The sequence below is a fragment of the Oncorhynchus mykiss genome, chromosome 12, assembly GCF_057628025.1.
Source record: "Oncorhynchus mykiss isolate SJ-2025 chromosome 12, ASM5762802v1, whole genome shotgun sequence".
Classification (NCBI taxonomy): domain Eukaryota; kingdom Metazoa; phylum Chordata; class Actinopteri; order Salmoniformes; family Salmonidae; genus Oncorhynchus; species Oncorhynchus mykiss.
Window position 1 is genome coordinate 18,560,001 of NC_143033.1, and position 16,876 is coordinate 18,576,876.

The following is a 16,876-nucleotide window of genomic DNA, read 5'->3' on the forward strand; positions in this document are numbered from 1 at the left end:
ACTGAGTATGCAAAGAGCTTGAGAAACACAGAGATATATACAACTACAGGTGAATGGAAAAATATTTATATAAGAAACATTTGCATTGATGTGCATATCCAAAGGTAGACTACTGTACTGTATACAGAGAAAGTGAACATGCTGTCTCCACTCTCCAAATGTGAGGATGTAAAGTAAACAGGAAAACGTCTTGTTGCCAGTTACTGACTCCATGCAGCTCATCACAATAACAAAGATGTCAGCCAGTAATGGAGCTCTTCATATGGCTACTGGACTAGTATTCCCATATTTAGCTTTAGTTCACTACATTGGAATATAGTACAGCCATGTTCTAAAATCACAACACTTCTAGTGTAAAGCCACATTTATAAATATTCTACACATTCTACATGTATTCCAGGTAGCCTATGGAGGAAATCAATTGTCATCCCTCCATCCCACCTCTCCTCTCAACTAAAGTGTACCTTCTCTGCTTAATCCTCTCCTTAATCTGTTTTATGCAAGAAAACAGGGAGACAAACCTGTGTCAACACTGCGAGCAGAGACCAAAACACAGAAACATTTCTGGTGCACTGCACTACAGTGGTAACTAGGGTACCTAACCCACCTGCTGCTTGTCCACAGTCTCCTTGCTGACCGCGGAGCCTTTGTGCGCGGGAACCCTCTCGCACGTGCACCCCTCCAGCAAGTAGATCCCAGAGGGCCGCGTGCTCTGGTCGTTGTCGAAGTAAAAGAGCACATTCTGGTAGAGAGCGAAGTACTTGTCGTTCCACCGACTGTTCTCCGTAGACTTCTTGCTCAGGATACCGCGTTTTGTGCCCTCTTTGCGCGCGACAACCGACAGATATAGAGCGTGGCCCTCATTATATCGCACGCTCTTCTGCATTTTCCGTGAGACCCCTTCTCGCTGTCGATTTCGATATGTGATCGTTGTTGTTGATGTCATATCTGTAACATCTCTCTCATATTTTCAAAGAGAGTTGGACAGGAAATGAGGGAGAGGAAGTAGATGTGGAGGAGCGAAAGAGGTAATCCAAGTTTACCACGGACGTGCAGGGGAAAGTTTGGAGTCCTATCCACGCAGCGCGCTGCAAAGCAGCAGACACTAGCGCCTTCTACTCACTCAGAAGGACTCACCAACCAGAAATGAATCTATACACCCACGTTGCAATGCCTCAAACTTTCAGAAAGTGTTCCGAACGGACCCAAATGATAAGAAAATGTATATACACAATGGAAAATCGCTAAATCGTATCGTTCAGGCTGTAGCTGCGTAAAACCAAAATAGATTGAGGGAACAAACGGTGAAAACAGCGCTAATCGGATTTGACAGGTCGCTCTGGACTAGAGCTACTGTCTGTCACTGTAGCATAGCCTGGTTACTGTCTGTCTTTCGGGGCGGGACGACTGACGGTCATTGTACAGTCTAGCTGCAGCGTTTGCGCCTCCCTCGCGCTCAGTTGAAGGGGCGGACTGGGACAAGAATTCTGCCTTGGAATTTTATCCACACCAGCCCACATCACTGCATGTGCCACCAACTCATCACTAACCATACACACACAACCCATCACCACAAATACACCCTACACCCTGACCCTTACACACCGACTTAGATACAGGCAGTAGTGCTGACATATAACATTGGCAGTACAGTACAGATTTCTCAACCATTTCTGTACCAGTGACTGGCGAGACATGGTCCTCTTTTTTAACCAGCTCATGTTGAAAATGTACAAGATGTAAACACACCACTGGAGATAGGGCTCACGAGTAATGTAAAGTACTGAAGTAAAAATACTTGAAAATACTAATTAAGCCATTTTTTGTGTGTATCTGTACTTTACTATTTCTATTTTTGACTACTTTTACTTCAGTACATTCTTAAATCAAATAATGAACTTTTTCCTCCATACATTTTCCCTGACACCAAAAAGTACTCGTTACACTTTCAATGCTTAGTAGGACAGGAAAATGGTCCAATTCACACACTTATTAAGATAACATCCCCGGTCATATTGCCTTTGATCTGGCAGACTCACTAAATACAAATGCTCAGTTTGTAAATGATGCCTGAGTGTTGGTGTGGACAAGGGCACGAAAAGTGTGCTGTCTGGTTTGCTTAATATAAGAAATTGAAAATGATTCATACTTTTACTTTTGATACTTAATAATATTTTAGCAATTACATTTAACTTTAATACTTTAATTACATTTAACTTTAACTTTAATACTTTTACTCAACTAGTACTTTACTGGGTGACACCTTTTCTTGAGTCATTTTCTATTAAGGTATATTTTCTCATACTCGAGTATGACAATTGGTTACTTTTTCTACCCGTGCAGCGCACCACTGTGCCTCTGCTCTAGCCATTTTGTTACCTCCCTGTTGTGCTGTGTTGGTGTTTGGTATGATTCTCAATTAGAGGCAGCTGGCTATCGTTGTCTCTAATTGGGGATCATATTTATGTAGCATTTTTTCCACCTGTGTTTGATGGGATATTGTTTTGAGTTAATGTATGTTACACCTCTTAGTTACGGTTTGTTGTTTGTTTCGTTCTTTCTTTGTTGTTTTGTGCGTTTCTAATAAATAAAATGTGGAAACAATATCGCGCTGCAGCTTGGTCCGATAATTATTCCAGCGAACATGACAGAATATCCCATCAAACCAGGACCAAGCAGCGTGCCCAAAGAGGGAAGGATTTCTGGACATGGGAAGAAGTGATGGGAAGATGCGAAACCCTTCCTTTGCGACAGACGGAAGGAGATTATGGAGGACAGCGATGACGACAGAGTTCGCGGCTACAGAAAGCCCAAGGACAGCCCCAAGTTGTTTTTTGGGGGGGAGGCACATGGAGCTGGTGGCTGAGCAGAGGGAAGAGCCAGAGACTGTCAGGGAGGCAATGGCGAAGTTGGGAGAGAGTGAGATGAGAGAGATGTTGTGCAAGTGTGTTTTGCTCAACATCCGACCAGAGGATCCGGTTAGCAGTCTGGTGCAACCTGTGCCGGTTCCACGCTTCTGGCCTCAAGTGCACCTCTCCAGTCCGGTACGTCCTGTGCCTGCTCCTCGCACTCTCCCTCAAGTGCGTGTTCCCAGTCAGGTACGTCCTGTGCCTGCTCCTCGCACTCTCCCTGAAGTGCCTGTCCCCAGTCCGGTGCCACCTGTGCTGGCCCCACGCATCAGGCCTCCAGTGTACCTCCCCAGTCCAGAGCTTCCGGCGACGGTCCCCGGTCCAGAACCTCCTGAGACGGTCCACAGTCCGGAACCTCCTGCGACGGTCCTCGGTCCGGAACCTCCTGAGACGGTCCACAGTCCGGAACCTCCTGCGACGGTCCTCGGTCTGGAACCTCCAGGTCCATGGCCGGAGCCTTCCCCTGCGCCGATGCCCAGTCTAAGCACGGTGTCCAGTCCAGCTCCAAGGCCAGAGTCTTATTCTGCGTTGGTGCCCAGTCCAGGCACAGCGTCCAGTCCCGCTCCATGGCGGGAGCTTTCCCCTGCGCCGATGCCCAGTCCAGGCGTCCAGTTCAGCTCCATGGCCGGAGCCTTCTCCTGCGCCGGTGCTCAGTCCAGATACGGCACCCAGCTCCTGCTCCATGGCAGGAGCCTTCCTCTGCACTGATGTCCAGTCCAGATCTGGTGCCCAGTCCCGCTCCATGACAGGAGCCTTCCTTGATACCGAGGTCCAGTCCAGGCACAGTGTTTAGCCCGGGTCCATGGCTGGATCCGCGAGCTGAGCGGGTTCTTCGTCCCGCACCAGAGCCGCCCCCGATGCTGGCGGATCCGCGGGATGAGCTGGTACTTCGACCCGCACCAGAGCCGCCACCGACACTAGACACCCCCCCCCTAACCCTCCCTTTTGGTTTCAGGTTTTGCGGCTGGAGGGGGGGGGGGGGGGGTACGTCCTGACCATAGAGAGCCCTTATTTTCTATGGTAGTGTAGGTCAGGGCGTGACTGGGGGATTTTCTAGTTATTATTTTCTATGTTGGGTTCGAGTTTAGTTTTTTCTATTTTGGTGTTTGGTATGATTCCCAAATAGAGGCAGCTGGCTATCGTTGTCTCTAACTGGGGATCATATTTAAGTAGCATTTTTTCCACCTGTGTTTGATGGGATATTGTTTCTAATAAATAATATGTGGAAACCATATCGCGCTGCAGCTTGGTCCGATAATTATTCCAGCGAACGTGACAGCCTGTCTGCTTACTAAAGACTTATACGTTATTAAAGCAAAGGTAACGACCTAGGCTATATTGCAAATCAGTGGCGGTCGGTGCTGTTTAAGATTACAGGGGATGATTTTGTTTATGAGCACTGCCATATTTCTATTACAGCATATTAGATGACTGTCATGCATATTCCATCAACCCAGCTCAATGTAACATCGAGAGGTTTAGGCTACTACATGATACTCAAATTTCATGAGGTTCGTACGACATAGCCTATGAATGAAAGTTTAGGTCGAGAGACAAATTGGAGTAATCAAGGTGACAGACAGTGATACATTCAATACCACCTTGCACACACTTGCCTGCATCTAGCTGATCTAGGGTGTAATCATTAGTCCAAACTGTTGTAAACAAGAGTTTCTATTGGACAAATTCAGGTAGGTTTATCCCTGTTTCATTACGTTTGCTTCCGTTTAAGAAAAGTTTTTCAGCAGAATTGGCAGAATGAAAACACCCCTGGTCACCCGCAAACACAGTTCACTTTCATAGCAGCCACATACAAAAATACTTATCACTTTGCTCATTGTATAATCTCTTCTCGCATCTACACGCTCTCCTCTTCTCACCTCTTCCCATTCACTTGTGGATTTCAGTGCAAAATACAACAGCTGTCTGTGACCAGGTGAAAAAACCTTTCCAAGCCAAACCTTCATACCATAACCACTAACCGCTACACACAGCCTACATCGTTGTCACCATATTAGCTGATGTCATAGTCAACATAGCTACTACAACTAACCCGTTAGTAAACCCGATACAATCATGCAGTACAGTGTACAGCAAGTAGTTTAGCAGTTACACAGGCAGGCCCTGGTGGCAATACATTTATAAAACCAAAAGTTTACCTTGACTTGGAAGAGTTCCAGTTTTGGATAGCCTTAGCCAGCTATCTAACATAAACAGCATTCCTCTCTGCTTGAGCCGGGTGTTTGAGTAGGCTAAATTAACTAGCTGCATTAGCTAGCCAAGTCAAAGTGAAAGTGTAAAAAAAAGCTAGCCAAGTCAAAGTGAAAGTGTAAAAAAAATAAAAAAATATATAGCTAGCTCTCTCTCTTGCTCTGCTGCTTCTCCTTAATTTTTTTCACGTACTGGTTATAAATTGTTCAACTATTATTGTCTTTCTGTCTCTTTGTCAATTACTCACCACACTTTATGCACTGCAGTGCTATCTAGCTGTAGGTTATGCTTTCAGTACAATATTCATTCTCTGATCCTTTGATTGGGTGGACAACATGTGAGTTCATGCCGCAAGAGCTCTGATATGTTGAATAATGTCCCCCAGAAGTCATCATAAAATCATAAATACTGTGTATGTCCATGGGGGGGGGTTTTGTATTGAAATCAATGTATTCAGGGGAGGACGGAAAATAGCTGTCCTCCGGCTCCACCTTGGTGCTACCCCAGAGAGTGCTGTTGAGGCTACTGAAAGCTATTGACCTTCATTGCAGAACAGTGTGTTGTAATCAGTAATTTGGTGACGTGAATATATTTAGTATAGTTTTATCTAAAAAGGATAATGTTTCACTATTTAATTTCTTCTGAAATTCACTGAGTAGGATGTTCCTCCACTTCCTCCTCTGAGGAGCCTCCACTGTTTCAAATTAGTGCCACATAAGTGTTCCCCTGAATCAACATCTACCCTAAGTGTGAATTACTACTACAGGGCTCCAGAATAACATTTTCCCCTGGTGTCACTGGTGCCACTAACTTTAACAGTGGGTGGCACCAGATAGTGACACCAGCCAGTGACAATCTTGCCACAACACAGCCGATTGGCTTGAACGCATTAAGAAGGAAAGAATCTCCACAAATGAACTTTTAACAAGGCAAACCTGTTAATTGAAATGCATTCCAGGTGACTACCAAGAAGCGCAGCTGTCATCAAGGCGAAGGGTGGCTACTTTGAAGAATCTAAAATATATTTTGATTTGTTTAACACTTTTTTGGTTACTACATGATTCCATATGTGTTATTTCATAGTTTTGATGTCTTCACTATTATTCTACAATGTAGAAAATAATAAAAAATAAAGAAAAACCCTTGAATGATGTCACGACTTCTGCCGAAGTCGGTCCTTCTTGTTCGGGCGGTGTTCGGGCGGTCGATGTCACTGGTCTTCCAGCCATCTCCGCTCCACCTTTCATTTTACATTTGTTTTGTCTTGTTTTCCCGCACACCTGGTTCACATTCCCTCATCAGACTAAATGTATATTACCTTCTGTTTCCCCATATATGTGTGTGGAATTGTTCTTTGTGTAGGGTGTTACGCTACAGGCTAGCTTGCGCTAGGTTTGTTTCAAACCTAGGTTTGTTTGTTTTGTTTAATCCGGTTCATGTTACCGTGGTTGTGCTTTGTGCTGCCTCGCCTGTGCCTTTGGGCCAGGGTGTATATTAAAGTTCTCCTGTTATCACCCATCTCTGCTCTCCTGCGCCTGACTTCCCGGCAACCAGTCACTCACCCACTAACTAATATAATAGGCTAATTAATTTGGGGTTCAACACCTGAAGAAGTGGAAACTCAAAACACATCAACTAGATCGCTAACTATAAATATAATACCCACTATAATACCCAGTAGCCATGTATTCATCCAACAGTAAATGCAATGTTCAATTTTTTTGGCAGTTGTAGGCTACTACCCATGAGACATATAGGCCCTTGCAATGGCTGGTGCGCATTTCGTGCCCATGCCGCTCCATATCTCAAAGCTATCTTGGTTGTAAAATAGTTGCTATTGAGCTGAATATGAAATAAAAATCCAATAAAATATTGAGAGTTGAGAAATAAAATTATACCAAGAGAAAGCTGAGGCCCTCCTCACTTTGACAGGGACAAGGGGACAAAGCTTGTAAAACTGTGTTTTTCCTGCAATTGCATTTTGAAATGTTATACAATCAGAACACATTTTTCTCTAGAGCGCATGGGGGAAGAGGAGAGTGGCTCAATCATCACAGCAGCAGGCCCCAGCAAAACAGGTACAGGGGCAGGACAGACACTTTCCTTACATGAATCATGAAGAAGACTTTACTGTTTGATCAAGCCATTATCCACCCCAAAAATAGGACTTTTTGAGTGAGGTGACATAGTAGAATTTGCTCTTTCTACGTTTACAGTATAGGCACCCTTTTCATTTTTTACGATCCGTGATCTTGGCTGTCTAACTGATGAGTTGGAGTAGGTCTCTATGCTAATGCAACGTTTGACTTTGAACGTGATTTTGAGTTACCTCAGAAAACTGGGCCAGCCCAAAATGTAATTATTACATTTTTTTTGTCCATTTTTACCAGCCCACCCAACTAAAAAAAGGTCCAGCCCATCTGACATCCAGATTTGCCAGATGGCCTAATTCCGCCCCTTGTTTTACTGAGCTGGACCTCACAGTGTTGCTGTGAATTGGAATAGAAATTATTAGACATAAATAGCCTTTTCTATTATGATGTAGACATAGGCATTTTGGAGAGAGGCAGAGGATAGGGTCAGTAAGAAGCAACCATCTATGTCACGTTCTGACCTTTATTTCCTTTGTTTTGTCTTCATTTAGTATGGTCAGGGCATGAGTTGGGGTGGGCAGTCTATGTGTGTTTTTCTATGTTGGGGTTTTGAGTTAAGCCCAGTATGGTTCTCAATCAGAGGCAGGTGTCGTTAGTTGTCTCTGATTGAGAATACTACTTAGGTAGCCTGGGTTTCACTTTTGTGTTGTGGGTGTTTGTTTTCCGTGTGAGTGTTTGTTGCCACACGGGACTGTTTCGGTTTTCGTTCGTTCACTTTATTGTTTTGTATTTCAGTGTTCAGTTCGTTTCATTAAATATTACATCATGAACACATACCACGCTGCGCTTTGGTCCTCTGATCCTTCTCGCTACTCCTCCTCAGAAGAGGAGGAGGAATGCCAATCTAACACCAAATATACAGTCAGAGCATGGCTGGTCTCCTACAATGGGGGCCAAACATACAGTCAGAGCAGGCTGTATGATGGGATTTTAAAGGAACGATGGATAGTTATATTTTAGATTAGTGGCAATTTATTCTTTATTATTTAGAATTGTAAAGTTTGGTTGGAAAAGTAAATATTCCCAAATCAGGCTAGAGTTCATGGGGAGCCTTCCCCTTCCAAACATGTAGGCTTCTTACTTCCTGGTCAAGCCCAAGGCATACCTCCCATCCACTCAGTTGTTTGTGGCTGACCTTGAGATGTTCACTGTCCACTGTCCTGTGGTGCTGAACTGCGGAATTCCGGTACAGCCATTGTCATCACAGTGGTGCTGAATTGCCGTGGAACGTGACTACTACAGTGTCAGTGGACAGCGACCGTCTCAAAAGCAGACAGGAAATAACCAAAGAAACAAATGGTTTTGTTTCTTTTGAATGTATTTTTAAGTGACCACCGTTGATATTAGACTAGGGGAGAGACAGCGATAGTGGTCTTGTAGGGGCATTCAAAACCTTTCTTTCTCCTCAGTGGACAAAGGCAGCACTGAAGAATTATGGGGGATTACCGATATTGTATTGTATGTCTTGTCCATCAACCCCACCCAGGCCATGAATCTCTAAAATGACCCACCACTCCACAATCTGTTTTGTTGATGTTTGGAGTGTAAACAAATCCTTAATGGCAAAAGAGAGCGAGGGATGGAGAGAAAGAAAGAGATTATTTCCCTGTCATCTATTTTATAAATTCCTATATGTTCAGTTTGGAAAGAGAGATGATGAGAGGTGGTTGTCTGTAGCTCAGTTGGTAAAGCATGACGCTTGCATCTCCAGGATAGTGGGTATGGATGGTGTAGAGGTGCCTGCCATCCAGGACCTCTACACCAGGCGGTGTCAGAGGAAGACCCGTAAAATTGTCAAAGACACCAGCCACCCCAGTCATAGACTGTTCTCTCTACTACTGCATGGCAAGCGGTACCGGTGTGCCAAGTCTAGGACAAAAAGGCTCCTCAACAGTTTTCACCCCCAAGCCATAAGACTCCTGAACAGGTAATCAAATGGCTACCCAGACTATTTGCATTGTGTGCACCCCCCCCCCCCAACCCCTCATCTACACTGCTGCTACTCTCTGTTTATCATATATGCATAATCACTTTAACTATACATTCATGTACATACTACCTCAATTGGGCCGACCAACCAGTGCTCCCTCACATTGGCTAACCGGGCTATCTGAATTGTGTCCCGCCACCCACCACCCGCCAACCCCTCTTTTACGCTACTGCTACTCTCTGTTCATCATATACAGTGCCTTGCGAAAGTATTCGGCCCCCTTGAACTTTGCAACCTTTTGCCACATTTCAGGCTTCAAACATAAAGATATAAAACTGTATTTTATTTGTGAAGAATCAACAACAAGTGGGACACAATCATGAAGTGGAACGACATTTATTGGATATTTCAAACTTTTTTAACAAATCAAAAACTGAAAAATTGGGCGTGCAAAATTATTCAGCCCCCTTAAGTTAATACTTTGTAGCGCCACCTTTTGCTGAGATTACAGCTGTAAGTCGCTTGGGGTATGTCTCTATCAGTTTTGCACATTGAGAGACTGACATTTTTTCCCATTCCTCCTTGCAAAACAGCTCGAGCTCAGTGAGGTTGGATGGAGAGCATTTGTGAACAGCAGTTTTCAGTTCTTTCCACAGATTCTCGATTGGATTCAGGTCTGGACTTTGACTTGGCCATTCTAACACCTGGATATGTTTATTTTTGAACCATTCCATTGTAAATTTTGCTTTATGTTTTGGATCATTGTCTTGTTGGAAGACAAATCTCCGTCCCAGTCTCAGGTCTTTTGCAGACTTCATCAGGTTTTCTTCCAGAATGGTCCTGTATTTGGCTCCATCCATCTTCCCATCAATTTTAACCATCTTCCCTGTCCCTGCTGAAGAAAAGCAGGCCCAAACCATGATGCTGCCACCACCATGTTTGACAGTGGGGATGGTGTGTTCAGTTGTGTTGCTTTTACGCCAAACATAACATTTTGCATTGTTGCCAAAAAGTTCCATTTTGGTTTCATCTGACCAGAGCACCTTCTTCCACATGTTTGGTGAGTCTCCCAAGTGGCTTGTGGCAAACTTTAAACAACACTTTTTATGGATATCTTTAAGAAATGGCTTTCTTCTTGCCACTCTTCCATAAAGGCCAGATTTGTGCAATATACGACTGATTGTTGTCCTATGGACAGAGTCTCCCACCTCAGCTGTAGATCTCTGCAGTTCATCCAGAGTAATCATGGGCCTCTTGGCTGCATCTCTGATCAGTCTTCTCTTTGTATGAGCTGAAAGTTTAGAGGGACGGCCAGGTCTTGGTAGATTTGCAGTGGTCTGATACTCCTTCCATTTCAATATTATCGCTTGCACAGTGCTCCTTGGGATGTTTAAAGCTTGGGAAATATTTTTGTATCCAAATCTGGCTTTAAACTTCTTCACAACAGTATCTCGGACCTGCCTGGTGTGTTCCTTGTTCTTCATGATGCTCTCTGCGCTTTTAACGGACTTCTGAGACTTTCACAGTGCAGGTGCATTTATACGGAGACTTGATTACACACAGGTGGATTGTATTTATCATCATTAGTCATTTAGGTCAACATTGGATCATTCAGAGATCCTCACTGAACTTCTGGAGAGAGTTTGCTGCACTGAAAGTAAAGGGGCTGAATAATTTTGCACGCCCAATTTTTCAGTTTTTGATTTGTTAAAAAAAGTTTGAAATATCCAATAAATGTCGTTCCACTTCATGATTGTGTCCCACTTGTTGTTGATTCGTCACAAAAAATTACAGTTTTATATCTTTATGTTTGAAGCCTGAAATGTGGCAAAAGGTCGCAAAGTTCAAGGGGGCCGAATACTTTCGCAAGGCACTGTATTATGAGAGAGAGAGAAAAGGTTGATGAGAGAGAGGCTAGTAGTGTGGGTGAAAAATAAACAGGGGGGGTGACATTCATCAGACCAGCCATCTCTCTTCCTCCCAGCCAGTCTCCTGTTGATGCAGACAGGTCGGTCAGACTGGGGCTGGACAAGACCAGGGCACCCCTCTCATTTCACGTGCATGCCTTCTCATTGAGACTCACTGACATTTACAATGTATTATCCTGTATTCATAAAGCAGGCTTTTTTTTTTGTTTTTTTACAGAATTCAACCAAATGATTCAACCATAGACTTTATCACAGATCATAAACTGGGTGGTTTGTGTCCTGAATGCTGATTGGCTGAAAGTTGTGGTATAGCAGAACGTATACCACGGGTATGACAAAACCTTTATTTTTACTGTTCTAATTACATTTGTAAACAGTTTATAATCGCAATAAGGCATCTCTGGGGTTTGTGGTATATGGCCAATATACTGTACCATGGCTAAGGGCTGTTCTTATGCACGATGCAACGCGGGGTGCCTGGAAACAGCCCGTAGCTGCCTAATTGCTTAAAAAAAAAAAATCAGATGCTCTATGTGTGTAAAACATAGAACTCTCTGGTGATAAAACATAGAACTCTCCTGGAAATCTATATTCCCAAGAATGCCACTGGCATGTCCGTAAATACATTTGAAGTCGGAAGTTTACATACACCTAAGCCAAATACATTTCCACCGATAAATCCACTATAATTGAGAATTTCAATAAGCATTTCTCTACGGCTGGCCATGCTTTCCACATGGCTACCCCTACCCCGGTCAACTGCCCGGCACCCTCTACAGCAACCCGCCAAAGCCCCCACCATTTCTCCTTTACCCAAATCCAGATAGCCAATGTTCTGAAAGAGCTGCAAAATCTGGACCCCTACAAATCAGCCGGGCTAGACAATCCGGACCCTCTCTTTCTAAAATGATCTGCCGAAATTGTTGCAACCCCTATTACTAGCCTGTTCAACCTCTCTTTCGTATAGTCTGAGATTCCCAAAGATTGGAAAGCTGCCGCGGACATCCCCCTCTTCAAAGGGGGTGACACTCTAGACCCAAACTGCTACAGACCTATATCTATCCTACCCTGTCTTTCTAAGGTCTTCGAAAGCCAAGTTAACAAACAGATTACTGACCATTTCGAATCCCACCATACCTTCTCCGCTAAGCAATCTGGTTTCAGAGCTGGTCATGGGTGCACCTCAGCCACGCTCAAGGTTCTAAACAACATCATAACCGCCATCGATAAGAGACATTACTGTGCAGCCGTATTCATCAACCTGGCCAAGGCTTTCGACTCTGTCAATCCCAACATTCTTATTGGCAGACTCAACAGCCTTGGTTTCTCAAATGATTGCCTCGCCTGGTTTACCAACTACTTCTCTGATAGAGTTCAGTGTGTCAAATCGGAGGGCCTGTTGTCTGGACCTCTGACAGTCTCTATGGGTCTAACACAGGGTTCAATTCTCGGGCCGACTCACTTTTCTGTATACATCAATGATGTTGCTCTTGCTGCTGGTGATTCTCTGATCCACCTCTATGCAGACGACACCATTCTGTATACTTCCGGCCCCTCCTTGGACACTGTGTTAACTAACCTCCAGACGAGCTTCAATGTCATACAACTCTCCTTCCGTGGCCTCCAACTGCTCTTAAACGCAAGTAAAACTAAATGCATGCTTTTCAATCGATCGCTGCCCGCACCTGCTTGCCCGTCCAGCATCACTACTCTGGACGGCTCTGACTTAGAATACGTGGACAACTACAAATAGCTGGTTGTCTGGTTAGACTGTAAACTCTCCTTACAGACTCACATTAAGCATCTCCAATCCAAAATTAAATCTAGAATCGGCTTCCTATATCGCAACAAAGCATCCTTCACTCATGCTGCCAAACATACCCTTGTAAAACTGATCCTCGACTTCGGTGATGTCATCTATAAAATAGCCTCCAACACTCTACCCAACAAACTGGATGCAGTCTATCACAGTGCCATCTGTTTTGTCACCAAAGCCCCATACACTACCCACCATTGCGACCCGTACGCTCTCGTTGGTTGGCCCTCGCTTCATACTCGTCGCCAAACCCACTGGCTACAAGTTATCTTCAAGTCTCTGCTAGGTAAAGCCCCACCTTATCTCAGCTCACTGGTCACCATAGCAGCACCCACCCGTACAGGCGCTCCAGCAGGTATATCTCACTGGTCACCCCCAAAGCCAATTCCTCCTTTGGTCATCTTTCCTTCCAGTTCTCTGCTGCCCATGACTGGAACGAATTGCAAAAATCTCTGAAGGTGGAGACTCACATCTCCCTCACTAGCTTAAAGCACCAGCTGTCAGAGCAGTTTACAGATCACTGCACCTGTACTTAGCCTATCTGTAAACAGCCCATCTATCTACCTACCTCATCCCCATACTGGTATTTATTTATTTATTTAGCTCCTTTGCACCCCAGTATCTATACCTGCACATTCATCTTCTGCCGATCTACCATTCCAGTGTTTAATTGCTATATTGTAATTACTTCGCCACCATGGCCTATTTATTTCCTTAACTTACCTGATTTGCACTCACTGTATATAGACTTTTTGTTTTCTTTTGTTCTACTGTATTATTGACTGTATGTTTTGTTTATTCCATGTGTAACTCTGTGTTGTATGTGGCGAATTGCTACGCTTTATCTTGGCCAGGTCGCAGTTGCAAATGAGAACTTGTTCTCAACTAGCCTACCTGGTTAAATAAAGGTGAAATAAAAAATGTACTTGGTATTTCACAATTCCTGACATTATATCCTAGTAAAACTTCCCTGCCTTAGGTCAGTTAGGATCACCACTTTATTTTAAGAATGTGAAATGTCAGAATAATAGTAGAGAGAATGATTTATTTAAGCTTTTATTTCTTTCATCACATTCCCAGTGGGTCAGAAGTTTACACTCAATTAGAATTTGGCAGCATTGCCTTTAAATTGTTTAACTTGGGTCAAATGTTTAGGGTAGCCTTCCACAAATCAAATCAAATCACATTTATTTGTCACATACACATGGTTAGCAGATGTTAATGCGAGTGTAGCGAAATGCTTGTACTTCTAGTTCCAACAATGCAGTAATAACCAACGAGTAATCTAACCGAACAATTCCAAAACTACTACATTATACACACAAGTGTAAAGGGATAAAGAATATGTACATAAAGCTATATGAATGAGTGATGGTACAGAACGGCATAGGCAAGATGCAGTAGATGGTATCGAGTACAGTATATACATATGAGATGAGTAATGTAGGGTATGTAAACAAAGTGGCATAGTTTAAAGTGGCTAGTGATACATGTATTACATAAAGATGCAGTAGATGATATAGAGTACAGTATATACATATACATATGAGATGAGTAATGTAGGGTATGTAAACATTATATTAAGTAGCATTATTTAAAGTGGCTAGTGATATATTTTACATCAATTTCCATCAATTCCCATTATTAAAGTGGCTGGAGTTGAGACAGTGTGTTGGCAGCAGCCACTCAATGTTAGTGGTAGCTGTTTAACAGTCTGATGGCCTTGAGATAGAAGCTGTTTTTCAGTCTCTCGGTCCCTGCTTTGATGCACCTGTACTGACCTCACCTTCTGGATGATAGCGGGGTGAACAGGCAGTGGCTCGGGTGGTTGTTGTCCTTGATGATCTTTTAGGCCTTCCTGTGACATCGGGTGGTGTAGGTGTCCTGGGGGGCAGGTAATTTGCCCCCGGTGATGCGTTGTGCAGACCTCACTACCCTCTGGAGAGCCTTACGGTTGTAGGCGGAGCAGTTGCCGTACCAGGCGGTGATACAGCCCGACAGGATGCTCTCGAATGTGCATCTGTAGAAGTTTGTGAGTGCTTTTGGTGACAAGCCAAATTTTTCCAGCCTCCTGAGGTTGAAGAGGCGCTGCTGCGCCTTCTTCACGACGCTGTCTGTGTGGGTGGACGAATTCAGTTTGTCCGTGTTGTGAACGCAAAGGAACTTAAAAAACTTACTACTCTCTCCACTACTGTCCCATCGATGTGGATAGGGGGGTGCTCCCTCTGCTGTTTCCTGAAGTCCACAAATATCTTTATTCTGACACCACACACCGAGGGCCCTCACCTCCTCCCTGAAGGCTGTCTCATTGTTGTTGGTAATCAAGCCTACCACTGTAGTGTCGTCCGCAAACTTGATGATTGAGTTGGAGGCGTGCATGGCCACACAGTTGTGGGTGAACAGGGAGTACAGGAGAGGGCTCAGAACGCACCCTTGTGGGGCCCCACCACCTGGGGGCGTCCCGTCAGGAAGTCCAGTACCCAGTTGCACAGGGCGGGGTCGAGACCCAGGGTCTTGAGCTTGATGACGAGTTTGGAGGGTACTATGGTGTTAAATCCTGAGCTGTAGTCGATGAACAGCATTCTCACATAGGTATTCCTCCACAAGCTTCCCACAATAAGTTAGGTGAATGTTGGCCCATTCCTTCTGACAGAGCTTGTGTAACTGAGTCAGGTTTGTAGGCCTCCTTGCTCGCACATGCTTTTTCAGTTCTGCCCACAGATTTTCTATGGGATTGAGGTCAGGGCTTAGCGATGGCCACTCCAATATCTTGACTTTGTTGTCCTTAAGCCATTTTGCCACAACTTTGGAAGTATACTTGGGGTCATTGTCCATTTGGAAGACCCATTTGCGGCCAAGCTTTAACTGATGTCTTGAGATGTTGCATCCACATAATTTTCATCCCTCATGATGCCATCTATTTTGTGAAGTGCACCAGTCCCTCCTGCAGCAAAGCACCCCCACAACATGATGCTGCCACGCCCGTGCTTCACGGTTAGGATGGTGTTCTTCGGCTTGCAAGCATCCCCCTTTTTCCTCCAAACATAACGATGGTCATTATGACCAAACAGTTCTATTTTTCTTTCATCAGACTAGAGGACATTTCTCTAAAAAGTATGATCTTTGTCCCCATGTGCAGTTGCAAACCGTAGTCTGGCTTTTTTTATGGCGGTTCTGGAGCAGTGGCTTCTTCCTTGCTGAGCGGCCTTTCAGGTTATGTCGATATAGGACTCGTTTTACTGTGGATATAGATACTTTTGTACCTTTTTCCTCCAGCATCTTCACAAGGTCCTTTGCTGTTGTTCTGGGATTGATTTGCACTTATTGCACCGAAGTACGTTCATCTCTAGGAGACAGAACACATCTCTTTCCTGAGCGGTATGATGGCTGCGTGGTCCCATGGTGTTTATACTTGCGTACTATTGTTTGTACAGATGAACATGATACCTTCAGGCGTTTGGAAATTGCTCCCAAGTATGAACCAGACTTGTGGAGGTCTACAATTATTTTTTGAGACTGATGAGTTTCAGAAGAAAGTTCTTTGTTTCTTCACAACAGTTTTCAGCTGTGCTAACATAATTACAAAAGGGTTTTCTAATGATCAATTAGCCTTTTAAAATGATCAACTTGGATTAGCTAACACAACGTGTTATTGGAACACAAGGGTGATGGTTGCTGATAATGGGCCTCTGTATGCCTACATAGATATTCCATAAAAAATCTGCTGTTTCCAGCTACAATAGTCATTTACAACATTAAAAATATCTACACTGTATTTCTGATCAATTTTATGTTATTTTAATGGACAAAAAATTTGCTTTTCTTTCAAAAACAAGGACATTTCTAAGTGACTCCAAACTTTTGAACAGTAGTGTATATATTTCTGCCAAGATGACCCACTACCCTTGCCACCACCGGTGAAAACAATC

At 44.0% G+C, this 16,876-nt stretch overlaps 1 protein-coding gene across 2 annotated transcripts in view; it reads right to left on the minus strand.

Moving 5' to 3' along the window:
- Positions 1-1,398, minus strand: part of LOC110536806 (ras-specific guanine nucleotide-releasing factor 2) — a 58,771-nt gene extending 57,373 nt beyond the window's left edge. For both annotated transcript variants that reach the window (XM_036937093.2, XM_036937092.2), the window contains exon 1: positions 608-1,398. In XM_036937093.2, coding sequence (XP_036792988.2) covers positions 608-946 — 339 coding nt within the window. In that variant the 5' untranslated portion in view covers positions 947-1,398. The remainder of the gene's footprint in view (positions 1-607) is intronic.
- Between the last annotated feature and the right edge of the window lie 15,478 nt (positions 1,399-16,876).